This window comes from Strongylocentrotus purpuratus, unplaced genomic scaffold, assembly GCF_000002235.5.
Source record: "Strongylocentrotus purpuratus isolate Spur 01 unplaced genomic scaffold, Spur_5.0 spur5_scaffold_6, whole genome shotgun sequence".
Lineage (NCBI taxonomy): Eukaryota > Metazoa > Echinodermata > Echinoidea > Camarodonta > Strongylocentrotidae > Strongylocentrotus > Strongylocentrotus purpuratus.
Window position 1 is genome coordinate 39,079,214 of NW_022145612.1, and position 20,053 is coordinate 39,099,266.

The window sequence follows — 20,053 nt, forward strand, 5'->3', positions numbered from 1 at the left end:
CAAGACACATATTTATCTATGGATTGTGATGTAGACAGTTTACTCGTCATTGTAGATTTATGATTAGCCATCTGACACACATACAATTACCACACACACGAACACTCTCACTTCCCCTCCCCGACACACCATTTCCACACACCCGGTTCACACATACCCAATGGCACACCCTGTAACATAGTGGAACATTCTACGAAATTGACAATTTTCCTGCAATGTAGACCCCTTGAATCATGTAAGACGTATTTTACCCTATTCTGATGACATGAATGCATGCAATGATAATAAAAGCTGCGTTTCCATACAGAAATAAAACTAGTTTGCGATTAGAAATAGTCAATTTTTGAAAATTTCACAATTTTTTTTTGCCGCCTCATACAATATGACGTCATTGACAGCTGATTGGCTATAGTTTGGTAGTGACGTCATCTGTTGAGCGTCGAACTAGCTACGTTTGTGCTGGCTTTGGTCCAACGAGCGAAAATGAGACAACCGGAGCAATATGTCATAATCAAACTGGCTTTTAACTGTTCCATTTCTTGCTAATTCTTGAACGGGGTCACGTTGGATAAAAAGCCAAAAATATTATCCTTATCGTACCATATAGCCAGACATTGTACAATCTCTTTTCAAAGTTCAGCTTTTTATTGCTCAAATGTTCTTATTTCTAATTTAATATATGCCTTTGATTGAACTACTAGCAAGTAAAACCATACGGTGTTTAATTCATCCCTCTCTACATTTCATTCAACTTATAACGACATTTTTTGCTTTTGAAATGATAGAGTTGAACAGTTCGTTTGGCTACTTGTAAAAAGATGAGCCGTGAAGTCTCTTTTACTTCGTGAATTCTATTTTGTCACAAACTGAATTACAAAGAGGATATAATTCATGGAGTGTACACACACAGAATGGTACGCCGGGTGACAGGTGGCTATCTCATCAAATCAGCTCTCAATTAACATAAGAAAAAGAGGATCATGGGGACCAACGGTCACCGATTAGGCATAGTTTTCTATATCGAGGGATAAAGTAGCTACAAGTAATACAGTGAGGCTTTAAATAAACTGGCTGAGGCAAGAGTTTGCAATGGGGTAAAAAATAGTCCATGATTTACGAAGTTGTCGAATAAATGTATGCATTCAAATTTTTAATCGAGGCAATGCCCCGATAACCTGAGTGTCATCTCATATGAAATTAAAGTAAGCACATTTAAAGATGCTGCTCCATGGCTGCAAGCAGCCTGGGTGAAGATATCGAATCATTAAGGAAAGAAAACACACGTTCAGTCAAGTAAGGAATGTCTCTCCTCTAAAGTAATCTATTTAATCGTGTGTCCAAAACGTCGTATACAAATATACATTGGCGGCACCTATCATGGAAGTGTTTTACCAGTCAGGCTATTCCGTTACCAATGTGTAAGCGAGAAATCCGTTTATGAGTTTTGCTGTAGCTGGGACTTCCCACTAAATCCAAAGTCCCAACATTTCCTTTTCCTTTCCGTCCAAGGGTAGGGTCGTTTTGATCCCTTTTTGGATTTATATTTTATTCAATTCTGTCTCTTTCCTTGCTTTTTCCATTCGATGTTCAACTATGCATCGTGGTACATTTGAGTAGATATTGAATAGCTCATGTGTATCTTGATCAGACGAAGCAGGTTTTAACGTTCTCAGAAAAGCCTTCCAGGCGACATAGCATGGGACTGAGAATTAATGTCTTACCTATGGGCAAAGTGGGTACTACACCACATTAGGGACTTTTAGATTGAGTGGACGAGAACACGACGAACGCCGACTGATCATGAGTGTCAACGTACTCAACTGCCATGTTGACTACAATTAGAAATCTTTTAGATTGCACTCGGCGATATACATGCATGCAGTAAGTAACATTATGAACATGATGGACAAAGAAAGAGGACAAATATACAGTTCCTCATTCTACCCTCAACAATAGGCCATTTTCGTAATGTAACCAAATTTAATGCATACGTCTTTGTGAAGTGCCTCAATAAAGATTATTTCATTCAATAGATAGAATCCGAACTGCATACATTAATTGTTACCAGGTTGGACAACATGATGGCTTGACCTACCTAGCAACACTTAATATATGCAGTTGCATTCTGACTATTGAAATACTATTATTCCTATCAGGTGAATGAAATAATTTGTATTGAGGCACTTCACAAAGACTTGTGCATTAAATTTGGTTACATTACGAAAATGGCCTACTGCTGTGGTAGAACATCCCTTCACTGCTATTATGTAAAAATGTGTATAACAGGTGAATATGCATGTGACACCTGTTCTACACATTATTACATAATAGCATGGAAGGGATGTTCCTTTGTCTACCTGAGGAACTGTATATTTTATGCGCACGCGGCATATACTAGTACCGTACATTTAGGAAAATCAAGGTTGACGCATTCTCGATCGCCGACTGAGACGACGTGACGCATGCGCAGTGCCTTAAAATGACGTCACACTTTGCAGTCAAAGCTGTCGACGTGCAAATCTAAAAGTCCCTATTGCCGCTAACTCGACCTGACTTGGGCAAACTCTCCAAATCAATGACGCTGTTATTCTCAAACAGATTGTGAAATCTTCCAGATTGTGAAATCTTCTTGAACATGCATTTCCTCCATTTACCATTCATCATGCTTTAGCCGGGGTAATAATAAATGCGCCTCGGAATAGAATTTCTAGTTAGACGGCGCTATAGAAATGCTTATTATTATCATTATTACTACCAAACAGGGCCATATGGCCTGGAAGATGACCACTATTGATGGAAATGTGCTATACCCTGTATAAATATCAGAAATAAGAGTACATGGTTAAATTATTCAAATAAATAAATGAATGGAAATGGGATGTGAATTCAATTAGAAGGAAAATGGAAGCTGAAAAAGAAATCCTTAGGAGAAAAAAAAACGTTTAATGTTATTAAGGTGAAAGAGGCAGTTACTACAATAAATAAAATTAATATCATATATTATCCTCGTGTGTCATGAGTCATGTGCAGAACTTGGTGGATACCAGGAAAAGGGGGCCGTGGGCATGAGAGGGCAATACCTATGATTCAGGCATAATTGAAGTAGTCTACTCATTAATTATAAAAAGAAATGTGGCCACAATTATTCACCGCCACTCTCAGGGCAAATACCAAAGCACTGTAAGCACTCAATTATTAGGTAAAATTTAAATGAAAGCCTTGACGGTGAGCATTGTATCATAAACATATGGATAACACTGGGGGATGATTACATAGGCCAACCCCCTTGGTCAAATATTGCCCCCCCCCCCTCACCCCCCCCCCCCCCCACCGGATCTCCGCCTATGGCTGTAGGCAGTGGCGGATCCAGGGGGCGACCCCTGGGAAAAAACACGTTAATTTTACCTTTTTTTTAGATGCCCCCCCCCCCTGGCGCTCAAGGGGGGTGCAATTTTTCAAATTTTCGAGGGCCAAAAAAAAAAAAATTAATGCTCACTACCCCCCCCCCCCCCCCCCTTTTTTTTCTTTTTTTTTACCTCTGAACATGTGTCTCAAATCGTGTTTTTCTTCAGATGCTTTTGCACGTATATGTAATCCAATTAGCAATTTCCCTACGATTACCATAAGGCAAACGGAAAAAATTCTAGATTATGTACCTTCCAATTTTTTGCAACATATATAATATCTCTATATAAATTGCAATCAGATGCAGATTAGTCAGAGATGTAGAAACAAAATTTAGTTCAAAATCCAACACGGTTGTAGGGCATAGTCCAACCCAGCATTGAGACTATCCTCTGATATGCCCCTTCACCTCCGATAATTGTCCCTATTCAAATCTGAGATGTACACATTTTACTTTGACAAGTGCCCCTTTTTCTTTCGAATAATTGCCCCTTCCCTTTCTGATAAGTGCTCCTTTCATCTTTGATGAGTGCTCTTTTTCACCTCCATAGGGTCCTTGCCTTTTTTTGGGATAAGTTGAATAATCCCCCTTCTTTGCTCGAGTGACATTATAAACCATGCTTAAACGATAAATCAAAGCTGCTAAGCATGAAGATTCCTATATCTTTAAAAAAAGAATTTGTAAAATTCGGCAGGAAAACCATCAGTACCCGGACTCTTGTTACTATTCATAGTTTTGAGTGCATCAATACATTCTTGTAAATTTATAAGACCTTCACATTTGTTCTGCACATCATCTGAGAGTTTGGGACATTCTATATCATTCAACAAGAAATCATTGATATCCAGAGAAGGCGAATGACATGATGAGTAAACTTTATCAAAGTATTGTTTGGCCGTATACAAGATTTCTCTACTTGACGTCACAGTTTTTCCCTCGTCATCAATTAATTTTGTAATTGTTTTTTGCCTTTGGTTTCTCTTTTCCAGATTAATAAAATACCTTGTATTTTTTCACCGTATTCAACCCAAGAAGCACAAGATCTGATAATACTGCCTTCTGTTCTTTTATCATATATCAACTCTAACTCTTCTCTACATTGTTTGATTTCATTTGAGAGAGTGTCAGATTGCGTTATACAATATAGAAAGCCTCCAATTTGGCTATTTTCTCAATGAACATAGTCTCCGCCCTTCTGGATTCTCTTGACTTTCTTATTGAATAGGTAATTGTGATCGAACGTAATTCACATTTCAAAAAATTCCCAAAACATGTTAGGATCTAAGCTTTCTATATGGTCTTTCTGTACCTTTAGACGAATCAGTTCTACATAAGTCTCATCTTGTTAGTGTGATACATTACATTTCCAGAATCCCCGGCCTCTACGTTCATTGAATGGAACAAATTCTATGAAAATAGCTGAGTGGTCAGTCATAAAACCAGTCAGAATTTTTGTGGTGTTAACTTGAGACAAAAGATTGTTTGAAATCAGAAAAAAATCCAAACGACAAAACACGTTTTGCGAATGCTATGTGAACTTCTGTATGTTAGGATTTTTCATTCTCCATACATCGACTAAATCATATTCTTCTATAGCTATTTTACACTTCTCAATGAATTAAAATGAGTAAACATGCGTCCTCCTTTCTTGTCTTTAGCAATATCAAAGACAAAATTAAAATCACCACCCAAAATAACTGATTCGCAGTCAAAATGTTCCAGGGTTTGAAAAATGTTATTAAAAAAAGAGGAGTCATCAATATTGGGACCATAAATATTTACAAGAGTGATTTTCTGGCCATGTTATCACAGGTAACCTTTTCAATGTCAATATCATGCACATTTTTCAACAAGACACAAACACCTCTACTGTTTGAACTGCCATGTGAGAAAAATACAGTACCTACAACCCATTCTTCTTTCCATTTAAATTCGGTTTCTTGAGTTGAATGGGTTTCCTGCAAAAAGAATATATTAGCTTTTTTTGTCGTAACCATTCAAACACCAGTCCTGAGAACGTTTACGGTGATCAACAAGACCATGCACATTCATGGAATAAATGCCAAGACTATTCATCAGGAGAGACAAACATTAGCTTGAGTGCAACAAGTGCACACGAAGTAGAATTCCTTTCTCGTAACTTACAGTGTAATTGTATATTACAAAGCTGGCCTACATTCTTAATTCCTGGCCAAGAGGCAAACAATGTCTGCTCCTTGTCATTAGCATACATAGACATTAAAATAAGTTAAATCTTGAACTGAAATGTAGTCTATATATTGCAAAACACATTATGCATCACGGCAAAAGAGGACAATGACCTGTCATTCGAACAAATGCTTTCTTGTATTAATATGATTAGGTGTTTAATACCTATGTAAAAAACTAAAGACACACATAAATTGCGTTCAAATAGAGCTCTCCTATTAATATTCTGACAAGACAAATATTTATCCATCATAAAGCTATACGAACAAAAGTTATAAGTTATAAGTTATATACGAGAGACAAACATCATGCTGAAAAGAGATTGTATCAAAATCACTCCATCCTGCAACACATGCTTGCAAAACAAGGCCTTTAAGAACTCTTCTGAAACATCGAATATGGTCAATATACTTGATAAAAATTGTGTCAAGTAGTTGGAAATATAAGAACATAATAGTCATAACATGATAGATTCCAAAGATATACACTGTGTATATCTTTGGAATCTATCCTTTTCATTTTGTCCCTTGCCTTTATAAAATATTCAAGTAGATTGAATCTTAAGCCAATCTGTACTCTGGCGCTAAATACTGTATGCATCATGAAAGAAGACGAAAATTGCTTTATATTTGAACAAATGAATTCTTGCATTGGTGAAATTAGATGTATAACTCCTATGCATAAAGACAAGCCACATAACAACTCATTATTTGTACTATGTTTAAATAAAACTCTCTTAAATACACAAAATAAATGTTTACTCATCATTGAGCAAACGCATTGGCCTAACTATGCACACAGAGAAAACTAAATATATGACTAACTTATACCCCATTCACAGTGGTTTTGAAATTTGTAGCGGCGTTGTAGCGGAGCGGCGACACCGCCATAACACCACTACAAATGCATTCACAGTAGAAAAGTTATCCCGCTGCAGCAGCGGGATAAATATCATGTACCCATTCACGCTGCAGCGGGTGATTTTTATTACCTCCGTAACAAACACGTGTATGCATGGCTCATGACCCGTGAGTGACCCCGATATGACCGGAAATACTTGCTTGAAATTGCGCGGTAAACATGTCAAGTTGCTTTTTGTATCCTCGATCATATTACTTTTTAAAAAACTAGCATTTTTATTGCTTCCAGTCAGAATATTTTAATTTTTTGAAGTGTGAAATATTTTTATTTGGATAATTATAATACCTACATAATAATAAAATCAATTTGAATCCACTGGTTACTTTATTTCTATTTCACTTTATGTTCCCCATTGCTGTAGAAAAGAGGTCAGTGATAGGTAAGTAAACAAATCACACGTGTTTGTCGCGGTGTTATAGCGGAGAGCCTTCACACTGAGTAAACACCGCGACAGCAGCGGGACTGTCCCGCTGCTGTAGCTAGGCGTCCCTAGCGATAGTTTGTGTCGGCGTTATCGCTAGGCGGTGTTATCCCGCGATAGTTTATAACGGGTCCGAGCCTTCACACTGAAGACAACACCGCGACAGCAGCGGGACAGTCCCGCTGCTGTCGCGGTGTTTGAGGCCACTGTGAATGGGTATACCCCATTCACAGTGGCCTCAAACACCGCGACAGCAGCGGGACTGTCCCGCTGCTGTCGCGGTGTTGTCTTCAGTGTGAAGGCTCGGACCCGTTATAAACTATCGCGGGATAACACCGCCTAGCGATAACGCCGACACAAACTATCGCTAGGGACGCCTAGCTACAGCAGCGGGACAGTCCCGCTGCTGTCGCGGTGTTTACTCAGTGTGAAGGCTCTCCGCTATAACACCGCGACAAACACATGTGATTTGTTTACTTACCTATCACTGACCTCTTTTCTACAGCAATGGGGAACATAAAGTGAAATAGAAATAAAGTAACCAGTGGATTCAAATTGATTTTATTATTATGTAGGTATTATAATTATCCAAATAAAAATATTTCACACTTCAAAAAATTAAAATATTCTGACTGGAAGCAATAAAAATGCTAGTTTTTTAAAAAGTAATATGATCGAGGATACAAAAAGCAACTTGACATGTTTACCGCGCAATTTCAAGCAAGTATTTCCGGTCATATCGGGGTCACTCGCGGGTCATGAGCCATGCATACACGTGTTTGTTACGGAGGTAATAAAATCACCCGCTGCAGCGTGAATGGGTACATGATATTTATCCCGCTGCTGCAGCGGGATAACTTTTCTACTGTGAATGCATTTGTAGCGGTGTTATGGCGGTGTCGCCGCTCCGCTACAACGCCGCTACAAATTTCAAAACCACTGTGAATGGGGTATATGACACAGATGAAAACACCGAGATAGAAGGTCGAACGTTAGAGAGAGTGAGAGTTACAAGTATCTGGGACAAACTTTGAAAATGGAAGACACCACAAAAGAAGAAGTTATGATGAGAGTAAAAGTAGGATGGATGAACTTTGGAAGATACATGGAAGACATGTTGACCGATAAAAACATATTGTCACTCAGAAGAAGAATGTTCAACCAAAGCATTCTAACAACTATGACATAATCAGAAACATGGTCATTGACAAAGGACATAGAACAGAAGCTTGTGACTACTCAACGAGCTATGGAGAGAAAGATGTCACATTTATCTCTGTGAGACAAAATCAATCACAAAGTCATACGCCAGAAAACAAAGGTTAAAGACATCATGGAGAAAGTCAGAGAATCCAAGTGGAGATGGGCTGGGCATGTAGCAAGACTTCAAGACAATAGATGGACAAATCGTTTAACAGAATGGCAACCAAGGATGTCGACTTCTCGGGTACGAGAAGGTGAGATAGCGAGATTCCAAATCTCGTCTTCTCGACTTCTCAGGTACAAGAAGGTGAGAAAGTGAGATTCCAAATCTCGTCTTCTCGACTTCTCGGGTCCAAGAAGGTGAGAAAGTGAGATTCCAAATCTCGTCTTCTCGACTTCTCAGGTACAAGAAGGTGAGAAAGTGAGATTCCAAATCTCGTCTTCTCGACTTCTCAGGTACGAGAAGGTGAGAAAGTGAGATTCCAAATCTCGTCTTCTTGACTTCTCAGGTACGAGAAGGTGAGAAAGTGAGATTCCAAATCTCGTCTTCTTGACTTCTCAGAATCTCAGGTACAAGAAGATGAGAAAGCGAGATACCAAATCTCGTCTTTTTGACTTCTCAGGTACAAGAAGGTGAGAAAGTGAGATTCCAAATCTCGTCTTCTCGTCTTATCGGGTATGAAATGGTGAAAAGGTGTTTTTTTTACAAACTCGCCTTGTTCTAGACGAGAAAACGGAGAGGCGAGATGTACAAACCCGCCGTGGTGCCTTATACAGTACGAGAAGGCGACTTGTTAGGGGGAATCCCCGCTATTCATGAGGACCGCTATTCATAAGGACTACTATTAATAATTTGAGAAAAGGGCCATTATTCGTAAGGACCGCTATTCACATCCAAAGAAGAGGGGCGCTATTTATAAAAACGAAATGAGGGTCACTATTTATGATAAAGAGGAGGGTCGCTATTCATAATACAAGAAGACGGTCGCTATTCAAAATAATTTTAAAAAAAAATTAAATAGTAGTAATTAATAAACAAAATGATAATAAGATAGCGAGATAATGGGTAAGAATATTTTGTAGAAAACAAATATTGAAAACACACATTTCTGAACAAATAAAGAAAAAAGACGTGCCCCATTAATGTACGCGACCCATCTTCCCGCAGTATTCCCTAGGTACAAATACATAATACCTACATTTTTCGTCCAAGTAGCGTAGCCTGTGTGTTTCACGGGGGGGGGGGGCAGTGGGGTGTAGCAGCGTTACCATCAAGGGACTGATCTATCATGTCTCTAACCCTCAGCAAAGGAAGGAAACGACAGAGAGAGGGGTTGTAGGGATTTAAGTTATTCACCATTTTCAAGCATTTCGTAAATATACAATTTGGCACGATATATTTGCCATATGGGTAAGGAAGTTTGATTTTCAAAATTTTAAGCCAAATTAGACTCGATTTGGTGACCCTAAGGCATTATGCAAACGGTAGCGTCCCTGTATCATATATTTCTAAAAGTATTTTGATTTTTTAGCTTTGATAATTATCATAATCTAGCTAATATATTTTCCCCGCTCCTGTGGTGACAAATAAAAGGAAAACATAAGACACATAATAATCCTATCGTAATTTGTCCCCCTTGTACTGTGGGAAATATTGCCCCACAACCCTGCCCCGACTGAGCTTATGCGGGCTATACCACTAAGACATTAACTAGAACAAGCAGGTCCATTATCATAGCCATTTAAGGACTGTGATTGCTATTTTAAAAAACCATAGTAATTGTTTATACGCCAATAAAAAAAAATTATTTGTAGAAAGTAGCTTTTAGTAGGACTTATGAAGCTACAAAATATATAGCCTGAGCCATATCCAGGGACCCAGACCTGAAGCTCTTCAATTTTAACCCCCCCCCCCCCCCCCCCCTGGGAAAAAAAATGTGTATTTTTACATTTTTTAACGTTAATTTTACCTTTTTTTGGAGATGGGCCCCCAATTTTTCAAATTTTCGAGGGCCAAAAAAATAAAAAATAGTGCTCCCAACCCCCCCCCCCTCCCTAAATACGTCATATTCCAGTGATCAAATAGGGGATTTTCGATTTGCATAGATTTAATGATCTCATATTTCAAACACTCATAACTTTATTATCATTGGTCCGATTTATCTATTTTCCCCCTTTCATACAAATGTACTGGTTGGATTACCATTTAAGTTCGAGAGAATTGTATAAACCTATCTATGGCTGCAATACAAAAAAAAACGCATATAGTTTGCAAGAATCTTCAGTCAATTTGAAGGAGGCAGACTTAATCAGAAGAATAAGGAGAAGAATAGAAGACATTCCCCAGTAAATATGCCATTTTCTTTGGTAAGGGAAAAAACCTACTCTGCCTGGAAGCCAGGCTAACTGGTGACAATAAAACTAGGCGTTGTGGCGTGCGCCTGTAATCCAGCTAAAAAGTGGAAGTTACAAACTGATTCAGCCGAGGACGCAGGTTCGAAACTGAGTCACGTCTTTCGGATGGTGACGTTTAAAGGTCGGTCCCAGACGTAAATAATCATATCTGATTGATACACGTCTGTAAAACCCAATACACACACACACACAATATTGTGTACATACTATACTAGTTATACTAGCGATGTGTGCATACTATACTAGCGATGTGTGTCGTTCAAGCACGTAGCGGAGGAACAAAACGAAAGACCTGTCCTGTACCGTCCTGTGCAACGCTTCCGCATTGATCTTGTAGTTGTACAAAATAGTTCACTGTTGATAACATTTGCTTCGTAACCAAGAAGAACGGCATCATCGGACTAGATTCATCGTTGGCTTTCTGCAAATTCTGGTTTGATCTAGAGTAGAAAACAATTGCATCTCATCCCAGTCAATTATCTAGCCTTCAATTTAGCCCCTGTGAAAGGAAAGGACCAACAATATGAGCGACAAACCACCTCCATATAACCCGGTAAGTTTCAGTTTCACTTTATTTTCATACTTCACATGATGTATAAAACTATACAAAATGATTACATTTGGCATGTTGCATTTTTTAATTTTATACAAACGAAGCTAGAGAATGATACATAAGACTAAGTTGAATAAAGGGAGAAATATGATGGAGCCAAGTAAACAGAAAGCATTGCTTGCATTGGCAGATCTACGGGAGGGCCGGGGTAGGGGGTTTAACCCCCCCCCCCCCCCCCCCCCCCTTGGGCTGCCAAGTGCAAATGTGATGTGCATAGAAAAACGCCATCATGTGTAACCACATGACTGTGTGCTCAGTCTATAGACTCACTGAAATGTTAACCAATCATAGATTTCCCCAAAGAGAGGTCCGACCAAGTGCCAAGAGTTAGAACACAAAGAAAGAATTAACGAACACTGGAGAAAAACCAGTTTCAAGTGCAAATATTGTGAGAAGATATTCAACTCAACTGATAACTTAACCAAACACATGATAACTCTTGATATAACTGTGTATTAAACTGTTACTTGATTTAAAAAGACGTTATCATGCACTGCTTTTTATGGTCTCCATTGTGTTAGTACTAGTAGTAGATGCCAGGAAAACATCACACACAAAAAAATGCCTCGTCGCTACTTGGACAAAATTGGGTCGAACCCCCCCCCCCCCCCTTAGCAAAAAGATAGATCCGCCCCTGGTAGGCCTACTTGTAAGTTGTAATATAGTAGGCCATAGGCTCCAGAAGTTACAACATTGATATAGATCTAGTCTTGTGTATATTAAACAGCGTAATAGGATTAAATCGGAACATATTCTACTCTACGGAATAGGTAAACATTGGTCATATAATTAGCAATACTTGTGTTACATTATCACTACCTGTACGCAATAGCAATCTCACTGGAGCGTACCAAAATTTTGGCATCATTTGACAGTGTCGCTGGCGCTGGCCTGGCTGCGTCTCGGTAAAGATAAAGTGTAACCGCGCTGGCCTGGCAAACAAACTTTTTGGCAGTGACGTCAACATCTTGGTATAATGGAACATACATGAATAGAACTTTTTGCGATTTATACATTTATTTAATTAGGGAATCTATAATCTCACCTGCAGCTGCAATCGTTCCAATGTCAATGACATTATTTATCGTAACGCATATAACCTAAAACTTGTAAAAGATTGACAATGCATTGATAATTGATTTTTTTTTTTTTTTAATTGACAACAAAAATAAATAGAATCTGCAGAAATCCATGCATCATCCATTTATAATCCTCGTGTTTCATGGGTCATGTGTAGCACTTGGTGGATACAAGGAAAAGGGGGCTGGGGGCATGGGAGGGCAATACTTATTGTTCAGGCTTAATTTTAAAAGTCTACTATTTAATTACAAAAAAAAGAAATTTAGGCCCTACACCCCCACTCTCACAATAAATTTACAGGTGTAATTCTGGATCAATTCTTGGTAAAGTGATAAATGCCCTAAATTTTTAAAACTTTTAAATAGTATAGAGTGAGTGAGTGACCCCCACCCCCCTTTATGAATGTACAAAACTTTCCAGCTTCTTAAATAGAGTATTTTTGTACTTTGTGCAGTCCTTTTTTGCTTTGTTCAGGGCATGGCTGCAAAACTGTCTTTGCAGTCTTTGTAATATTCAATAATTGAAAAGTTGTGGTGCAAATAAAAAAGTTCCCCTGTGTACTGTCTACTCTGGCCTTAGTGTGATTCCATCAAGTTCTAGCCCCTTTGAACTGCGTAAGGGTGGGGACTGCTCTAGTAGATTCCAGAAGTGCATGCCACTATATCTTGCTTATACTATAAACGAAAAGAATTACAGACACTCATTCTTTCCAGAGTAATTAATCCAACTTTTAGTGAAAATAAGACAAGCTAAATATTGTGGAAAATTTACCACTAATTGGAGGCTCAACTTTGTTAGTTTCAAGTTCAACCGGATCTACAAATGTGCCCCTATAGGCTCCACGCACAAACAGCGTGCATGTACATGTAAGTACTAAGCTGCCCTGCTCAACCACTACCAGCACTGTGGTTGTTGTTGTTGTTGGTAAATGTTTAATGGCGTTCATTCAGTATTGAATATATACGCCATAATATCTTCAATTTTATAAGAAAATCAGTTATAGTCTTCATAAGAAAACTGAGAATAAAGATTTGTAATGAAATAATTAATTAATAAGTAACGCAATTTATTCAGAGTCTCTGGATGGTTTGCAACTTCGTGTTTCTGCTTTTTTAAAGTTTAATCTGGTCAACCCGGTTTCGATTGCATGGAAACTAGCTTTGCCCGATTTGAAACAGGCTTCTCGTGGAATTGTGGAATTCCCCACTGTGGAATTCCCCAAACTCTATTTATAAATTTGTATGAATACCGGTAATAGCGCCCTCTAAGGCTGTGATAAACATAACATTTGTACAGAAATGTGCTTTCAGTTCACTGTGGTAATTCCCTGAAAATCATAAACTTGGCACCAGTGGTGACTGGGCATATCTATTATCTATACATGTATGTATTATGGCACCTGGGGGAAATGATGAAATTGTGGTACATTTTGTTCATTTTTTAACCCTTAAACTCACAATTTCCAATGCATTTTATCCATATGAAATTGTGCATGGGAGTACTATATGAGCATATTTTCTTTGGGGCTGAGGCCTGATGGCTGCATATCAACCATTCTGGTTATAAGTTTCATGAGCGAGCAAATTTCTTTTATAAAAAGAAACTTTTATTATGGTAAACTCATCACAATATATTTAATTTGGACATCTCACTGCCCAAACTTTAGAACTTTATATGATAAATCTTTGGCTGTCATCGAGAGTAGATAATTTGAAACATCAATATGCGTTTTAAGTACTGTACATCTAGTTTTCTATTGACTTCTTCCTCGAACCGTAATTCATTCATTCATATTTTTTCCTTCTCCATTTTTTGTTGTTGCGGCTTTTCAAGTGCTGCCCGGGGCACATGCCTCCTCTGCCACCCACATAGATACACCATTGAGTTAGACACTTAAACTTTTATGTCATAAATATCCCTATTGGATCAGATGGTGAAATGATGATGAAATATAATGAAATTTGAATTTTTAGTAGTTTCACATTGCATAAATGGTTAAGGAAATGGTTGAAATAACATTTGTGAAGCTTTTTTTTGTTGTTTTATCTTTTAAAACTTTTATTTATCAAATAATTCTTACACACGTCATGATAACAATAATCATAAAATTACTACACAATAATTACAAAAAGGTATAAACAGATGAAAAACATCAAGCAATACAGAAATAGTGGGTAACACTTCCTTTTCTACAGTGTATATCATAGGATATATAATCAAAATAATTCTTCTACGGGGGACCATTTCTTATCTAGTGAACATTTGTGAAGCTTACCCTGTCAGTGTGCTGCCAAATAGGGCAGACATACATGTTTGTTTTCTAAACTACAGCATGTGCATACATGTACTTCAACATGGCTAATGTCAAGAGTTATTACAACTTAATATATATTAATAAATATTATTTAGACAGGAACATCCCAGCAGACTGACAGTCCTCAAGATTGGCAATGTTGGTTTAATAAAAACCCTAGGAAAGGTGTGAAGAAAGTGACTGGGAAACTTATCTTCACATTATTGTCACATTTAGATTTATATTCACATTTTTAGTTTCCTAATGCATAATCTATTATTATTTATTATTATTATCGTTATCATTATCATTATCATCATTATCATTATCATCATTATCATTATCAACATTATCATCACTAATCAGCTTTATTATTATTATCATTGTTGTTATTGTCATTGTTATTATTATCGTTATTATTATTATTATCAAATATTCAGTCTTAGTTACACATTTACACTGTTTTCCCATATAATTCATTTTGCTCAGAGTGCAGCCCCTTCACCCGGCTACCCACCACAGCAAGGCTACCCACCACAGCAAGGCTACCCACCACAGCAAGGCTACCCACCACAGCAAGGCTACCCACCTCAGCCTGGCTACGCCCCTCAACCCGGCTACGCCCCTCAGCCCGGCTACCCTGCTGCCCAACCCGGATACGCACCCCAACCCGGATACGCACCCCAGCCTGGCTATGCACCCCAAGCTCAGAACCAGATGATGTCCAACACTGTTGTTGTGACGGCCCCACCAGCTGTCCAGCAGAGTACTGTAGTAGTCCACAACCAACAGTGAGTATGATGTCATTGTAGAGGGGCATCAGTTACTATGTGCAGAAGGGCCATAATTCGCTGATACCAGATTTTTAGAAAATATCGTTCATGGCTGTACATGTCTGCACACAGCAAACCTGTAGGCTTATCAAGAAATACCCCTTAGTCTCTTGGAGAATCTTCTTTGTGTGAGGGAGAAGTAAGATATTGACATTACCATATGGGGGAATGGATGGAAAATGCAAAGCATTACACAAAGTCTGTTGGTCATAAAGCTTGTGCTATGCCACTGCTGCCATTATCTTTTTACACCCCTTCCTTTGTTACTACTATTTAATGTTTTTTATTCAACATGAAATAAATAAGAAGAATCTGAGGAAAGTTTAAAGACACTGTATCAAACATCCTTCATATTCTCTAATTAGAATTGTTTAGTACCTCTGTAGTGTGTGAACAAATGAAATTTTATCAATTTTTTGTAACTTTTTTATTTGACACCCTACCACTACCATAATATTAATTGTGTGCAGGAGGGTATTTCATAAAGCTGTTCGTAAAGTTACGCATGACTTTACGAACGACTTTTATATGAAGTACCAGATAAGATGCCCCAAAAAAAATTCTGATATTCCCAATAACCTCAATTAAATTATGGTAAAAAATATACTTTGCATTAAAAATGTTTGTTAATCTACATCTGCACATTTCAACTTTAGTTGATGCAGTTAATAATGATTGAGCATCCCACTTGGCTTTTCATATACAAGTCGTTCGTAAAGTCATGCGTAACTTTACGAACAGCTTTATAAAACACCCCCAGGACAAATAACAAATATGAATTAAGATGGAATGCCCTGATTGCCCTCATTATATTGAAAAAATTTGAATGAGAAGTTAGGATTAGACTTTAATTAGCCTGAACGGTATATACAGTACATGTACGTAGTACTAATGGGGTGTTGCGTTGCGATTATTTACAAATTTGCAATTGATCGTGACTCGACTTTCTTGCAACACCCATTAGTAAAAGAGAGAGGGGGGGGGGGAATTAAAGCTTGATCTAGTTAACTTAAATTAATTGTTAAAAACTTTAATCCTAACAAAATCCAAGGAAATTTAGGAGACTAGTGGGGCCTGAAAGAAAGTTGACTTGCAATTGATTGCAAATATCAGTTGCAAATTTTGCAATCAATCGCAACTTTCTTGCAATGCCCCATAAGAGTCTTCAGCTGTAGTAACTGGAAAGAAAGTGGGCTACGTTTCATGAAACTGTCATTACTACATGTACAAATTCACTAACATCCCTTTAACAATTTTAATTGTAGGCAAACTTGTAGTAATGACAGTGTCATGAAACACAGCCCAGATTCTAACAAGATCCAACAAATATTATCTCCTGAGATTAAAGAGATCTTTTACTCATGTGATAACACGTTTCTCATTTGTCTTTTTTGTTTTCAGACGTCGCGGTGTGAACCATTTGTTGCATTGCATCATTACATTCTTCTTTTGGCCATGGGTATTCGTCTGGATCATCCTGGTAAGAAACATTCAGAAAAAAATATAATCATAATCATAATAATGGCCCAGTCTGAGAAAGTTAGGGTTGGTCTAAAACATGATAATATTGGATAATTTAATAGTGCTCATATCCCACACACCGAAGCCTCGTTCAGGTATGACGCTGCAAAACAGCTGCGTTATTAAAAAAAAAAAAAGTAAAATGTAACACGGTCAACCACATTCATTTCCTACCTAGACCAATTTATCTCATTGTGAACAGTGTCCATGTCTAGTAGTGTTTACAATGGCGGGGGAATAGTGCACACAGATATATGCACAGGGAACCAGGGCGCGCCTTAGTTCACAATGAGGAATTCCCATGAAAAAATAGCTAAGTGCAAAGTCGTATTAGAGCATAATCCAACCTTTGTGACATTTTGAGAATTCCTGGCAAAGAGAACAAAGTGCTCATTGAACCCTCAATAAATGCTCACCTGATTACGATCAACAATTTCTTTTCTTCAATTCGATATCTAGTATATACACTTTAAATATGATACATGTAGTCTGATATTCTTTGCAGTGTGCATTTGATATGTTTGCTCTTTCATAAAGTAATAAAATATAAATAAATACTTATGAGACTATGTTTTCATGGGGCTCTTCTTGGAACATTAGCTTTGCATTATACATTTCTCTTTTGTTAATCAATGGACGTCTACATGTGGATTGGAGCAGGCGCGTACGCAGGATTTTTTCAAGGGGGGGGTTTTAACATTTATAAATCGGTCCGAAAATTTCGCAACGACTCAGCCAGCCGCTGAATAAGCGGGGGGGGGGGGTAAGAGGACACATTTTTTTTTTTTTTTTGGTCCCCAAAAAAATCGCAACGACTCAGCCGACCGCTGAATAAGCGGGGGGGGGGGGGGGGGGGGGGGGGGGGGGGGGGGTAAGAGGACACTTTTTTTTTTTTTTTTTGGTCTCGAAATTTGGAAATTTGACATTTTGACCCGTGGGGGGGGGGGGTAAGGTCACCTTTTTTAGGTTGGCCATGGGAATAATTTTTTTTTTTTTTTTTTTTTTAAATAAATAATTTAAAAAAAAAAAAAATAAAAAAAAAATCCAAAAGGGGGGGGGGGTTTTGGGGGGGGTTTACACACAAAAAAATTACCAAAGGGGGGGGTTTAACCCCCCAAACCCCCCCCCCCCTGCGTACGCGCCTGGATTGGAGTATAGACTAACATGGAGTTGGTACTGCATTATTGTGTAGTACTCTAATTATGATGGGTCCTTTTAAAAAGAAATTTTTAAAACTTATTAAAGTCTAAGTCAAATATAATTCAGATTTAGGCCACCTTTGTTTATTTTTTTTTCTATTCGTAAGACCTTTGTTAAGTTTTACACTGCAAAGTATGTTTCATGTTAAAAAGAAACATTAAAACCTTTGATCATACAAGTTGTATATAGGTCGGTTATATTTTTAGAATCCAATAAAGACTAATTAATAGATGTTTTCACACAGACTCGTTCACTCGTTTTCTTTTCATTACCGGTACTCATATATTATTGTGTAATTAGAATATAACAGTTCTAAAGTTCTCTAAATGTTTGCCAATTCGAGAAAGAAAAAAAAAGATTTATTCAAACTGACTTTCTAAAAATATTCATTCCACAGTGCATCACAGAGGGGGCTTAAAAACCCTGACTGGACATCTGAGAAACTCTGCTAAGACAAAGAGAGGAGACACCACCTGATCATCTTTCACCTTTCACCTTTGAACTTTGACCTCTTTTGCCTGCATGCATCCAGCACTCTCTATTCTTCCAAGTTTGGTATGTGCTTTCAATCACCCCATGGTGTCTTGGAAAGAATAAATAGAAAAATGTCTTTTTGACTGGTTATAATTTCTTCCTATTTCTTATTTTCTTTAGTGCATACTGTTAAATACTGTATCATTACGACATGAGAGGTCTGTAAATAACAAATATACTGGGAATTCATGTGTAATTGAAATGGCTATTATTATTTTTTATTTTAAGCCTTATAAAAACCTACATGTTATTCAACAATTTGTATCCTCTTTTCTATTAGAACTCCCCATCAGCATTGAATTTGGGTCTGTTATTAATATATACTAGAATTCATGTGTAATTGTAATGGCAATCTGTTATGAAAACCTACATGTTATTCAACAACTCATATCCTCTTTTCTATTAGAACTCCCCATCAGCATTAAATATGACTCATTGGCCAAACTACTTTGCCCGTTTTATTGTTTAGCACAATTTCCTTAGAATATATGTACACAGACTGTACATTTTAGTTAGTGTACAAATTATGCTTCTACTGTATATTGGGTGATTGTATGCTTTCACTTTCAGTTTCCATTACGTTAGTACTTAGCATGTGGGTGGGATGTGCCAGCATGTATAACATATCCCTCCTCATGATGTTAGTGTAAATTGGAATTTAATACAGCCCTTGCCATTTGCTGCCAAAAGAAGAACACTTTACTAACTAGATGCTGGTATGAAACATATCAATTTGGGTCTCGTGTGGTATATAGATTATACATGTAAATAAAGCACAATTTTACGTACATGTATCTGCTTATTAGAATTTATTATTTTCAGAATAATTGCCTTTGTCTTGTGCAAAAATATGCCTGGTACATTGGCCAAAAGAGTCAAGATTATCAGTACCATCTTTATCCATGTTTGTTGCATTTGATGCTAGAGAAAGGTAAAAAGGACATCCTTAAATTGGCAAAATGTGGAAATCTTCAAAAGGCTTTATCCATACAATACACATTGTTACTTTTAAAATTATGAAATAGCTTTATATGAGAAATAGGTTGCAGTAAAAGACAATTGGAATTGTTGCCAATTTGAAGAAGAAAAGCTGAACCCATATTATTTTTTTCTGAATGAAAACTAAATATAAATACTTAAGGCTGAAATCCTATGAAGATGTTACAAATAACATCAAGGGAATGCTGACTCTATATTAAATACTCTTTTTTTTTTTTAGTCCTATTTTGTATTTTTATTAAAATGGCCCTTTGCCCCCCCCCCCCCCTCCCCCCACCCCCAATGGCTGTACTAGCATATGAATTTAATTAAATTGCAAAATCCAATTTATTATACAAGCCTGATACTCGGACCCCAAAATAAGGTATTTTAGCCGAGATGAGAGATTTTTATCAAGTGCCTCAAT

General features: G+C 37.5%; 1 protein-coding gene across 1 annotated transcript; it reads left to right on the top strand.

Annotated features, from left to right (window-relative positions):
* Window positions 1-10,794: 10,794 nt before the first annotated feature.
* LOC115919222 (annexin A7-like) lies at window positions 10,795-18,672 on the top strand. The gene is made up of 4 exons (XM_030972472.1): window positions 10,795-11,127; window positions 15,050-15,351; window positions 16,795-16,873; window positions 18,512-18,672. Exons 1-4 carry the CDS (start codon window positions 11,098-11,100, stop codon window positions 18,530-18,532), a joined length of 432 nt encoding a protein of 143 aa, XP_030828332.1. The 5' UTR covers window positions 10,795-11,097; the 3' UTR covers window positions 18,533-18,672.
* Window positions 18,673-20,053: the final 1,381 nt, after the last annotated feature.